The 1,539-nt window shown below is 37.9% G+C and overlaps 1 protein-coding gene across 1 annotated transcript; it reads right to left on the bottom strand.

Moving 5' to 3' along the window:
* Window positions 1-294: 294 nt before the first annotated feature.
* LOC131172863 (protein FAR-RED IMPAIRED RESPONSE 1-like) lies at window positions 295-1,329 on the bottom strand. Its single transcript, XM_058134398.1, has one exon. It carries the CDS (start codon window positions 1,327-1,329, stop codon window positions 295-297), a length of 1,035 nt encoding a protein of 344 aa, XP_057990381.1.
* Window positions 1,330-1,539: the final 210 nt, after the last annotated feature.

Raw genomic sequence — 1,539 nt, 5'->3', positions numbered from 1 at the left:
GAGTGACATCAACCTCATGATATGGCAGCATAATATTCCTTTTGATTCGAATTTCTTACAATTGTAGCTGAAATATTGGCCATTTTCCCTGTACTCTACATCATAAACAAACTCCCTACGAAACCAATTGTTGATTATGGATTTCTCCATAATTTTATGTCTCTCAATTCCTGGCTCATTATCTGCTTCACCGCTTCCCTCTTCAGTTGGCTGAATGACATGGCAATACCACATTCGTTTAATCTCCTCTTGAACGAGCTTGAATATTGAATTAGTAAATGCCTTTTGAAACTGTTATTCCCATTCAAAAATAGATATGCAATTTACAACTGTGTTTTTTGATTTGAAATCAGCATAGAACTCCTTTTCATTCTTGTCACACATAGCAATCTCATACTGCTCCACAAATTGCTTTAGTGTGCTCATTGAGTTAACATACCCATCAAAATAGGCATGCATGCTCTCACTCCTTTGAGTCGAAACCATTCCAGCCCAAAATGTCTGATTGAGATAAATTGGAACCCAATACTCCCTATCAATATATAGTTTGGAAAGCCATTCATTTCTTTCCAACCCATGCTTCACCACAAACTCATTCCAATTTCTCTCAAACATCTCAATGGTTAAGCTATCATATATTACAGCTTTAAACTCAAGGCATGCACTATCATAATCAGTAACACCCTTAAACTTCTCAGGTACCTTGCATAATATATGCCACAAGCAAAATCTGTGTCTAGTATTAGGCATTACCTCCCTAATGGCTTTCCTCATGCTCACGCATTGATCTGTAAGAATAGAATTAGGATGAACATCTTCCATTGCTTCAAGCCACGTCATGAACAACCACTTAAAAGTGTTTACATCTTCATGTGAGATCAAGGCGCATCCTAATAAAATAGATTGCCCATGATGATTTACTCCAATAATGGTGGCAAATGGCAACTTGTATCGATTAACAAGGTAAGTAGTGTCAAAACTAACAACATCATTGAATTCCTCGTAAGCAGCTCGACTACGAGGATGAACCCATAGAACATTTGAAAGCCTGGAATCATCATCAAGATCAAATGAATAGAAAAACTCAGGATCGTTTCGTTGCATTCTCACAAACAACTTACGTATAGCCTCAGCATCACCATCACCAAGTCGTAGCCTCCTCTTTCGCTCAATGAAGTTTCGACAATCCTTTGACAAACAGCTTAAATTTTCTGGTCCACCTGCTTGAACTTCAAGCAACCTAATGCTTTTTGCGGGTCTTATGCCAGCTATATCGTTTGCCTCCAATCTCCTCTTCATATCCATATTCAGTGACCTGTGAGCAACCATCAATCTAGACATAGAAGGTTCCAATTCGTGATTGTGACTTGAAATAACTTTTGAAATCTGCCACATTCCATTTTCTCTTAGGATTGCATTAATCTTTGCAGGACAATTTATCCTTTTTTATGATTTCGCACCAATGGCTTTCCTCCCTTTATCGCAACTAATTGTTTGATATTTGCGATATCCACCCCGTACATTAACTGCTGATCTTTT

The sequence above is a fragment of the Hevea brasiliensis genome, chromosome 14, assembly GCF_030052815.1.
Source record: "Hevea brasiliensis isolate MT/VB/25A 57/8 chromosome 14, ASM3005281v1, whole genome shotgun sequence".
Taxonomy (NCBI): domain Eukaryota; kingdom Viridiplantae; phylum Streptophyta; class Magnoliopsida; order Malpighiales; family Euphorbiaceae; genus Hevea; species Hevea brasiliensis.
This window is presented reverse-complemented; position numbering and strand designations above follow the sequence as displayed.

Excerpts from the sequence above, each read along its gene's own strand:
- LOC131172863 (XM_058134398.1), bottom strand. The coding sequence starts at position 1,329 with ATGGTTGCTCACAGGTCACTGAATATGGATATGAAGAGGAGATTGGAG.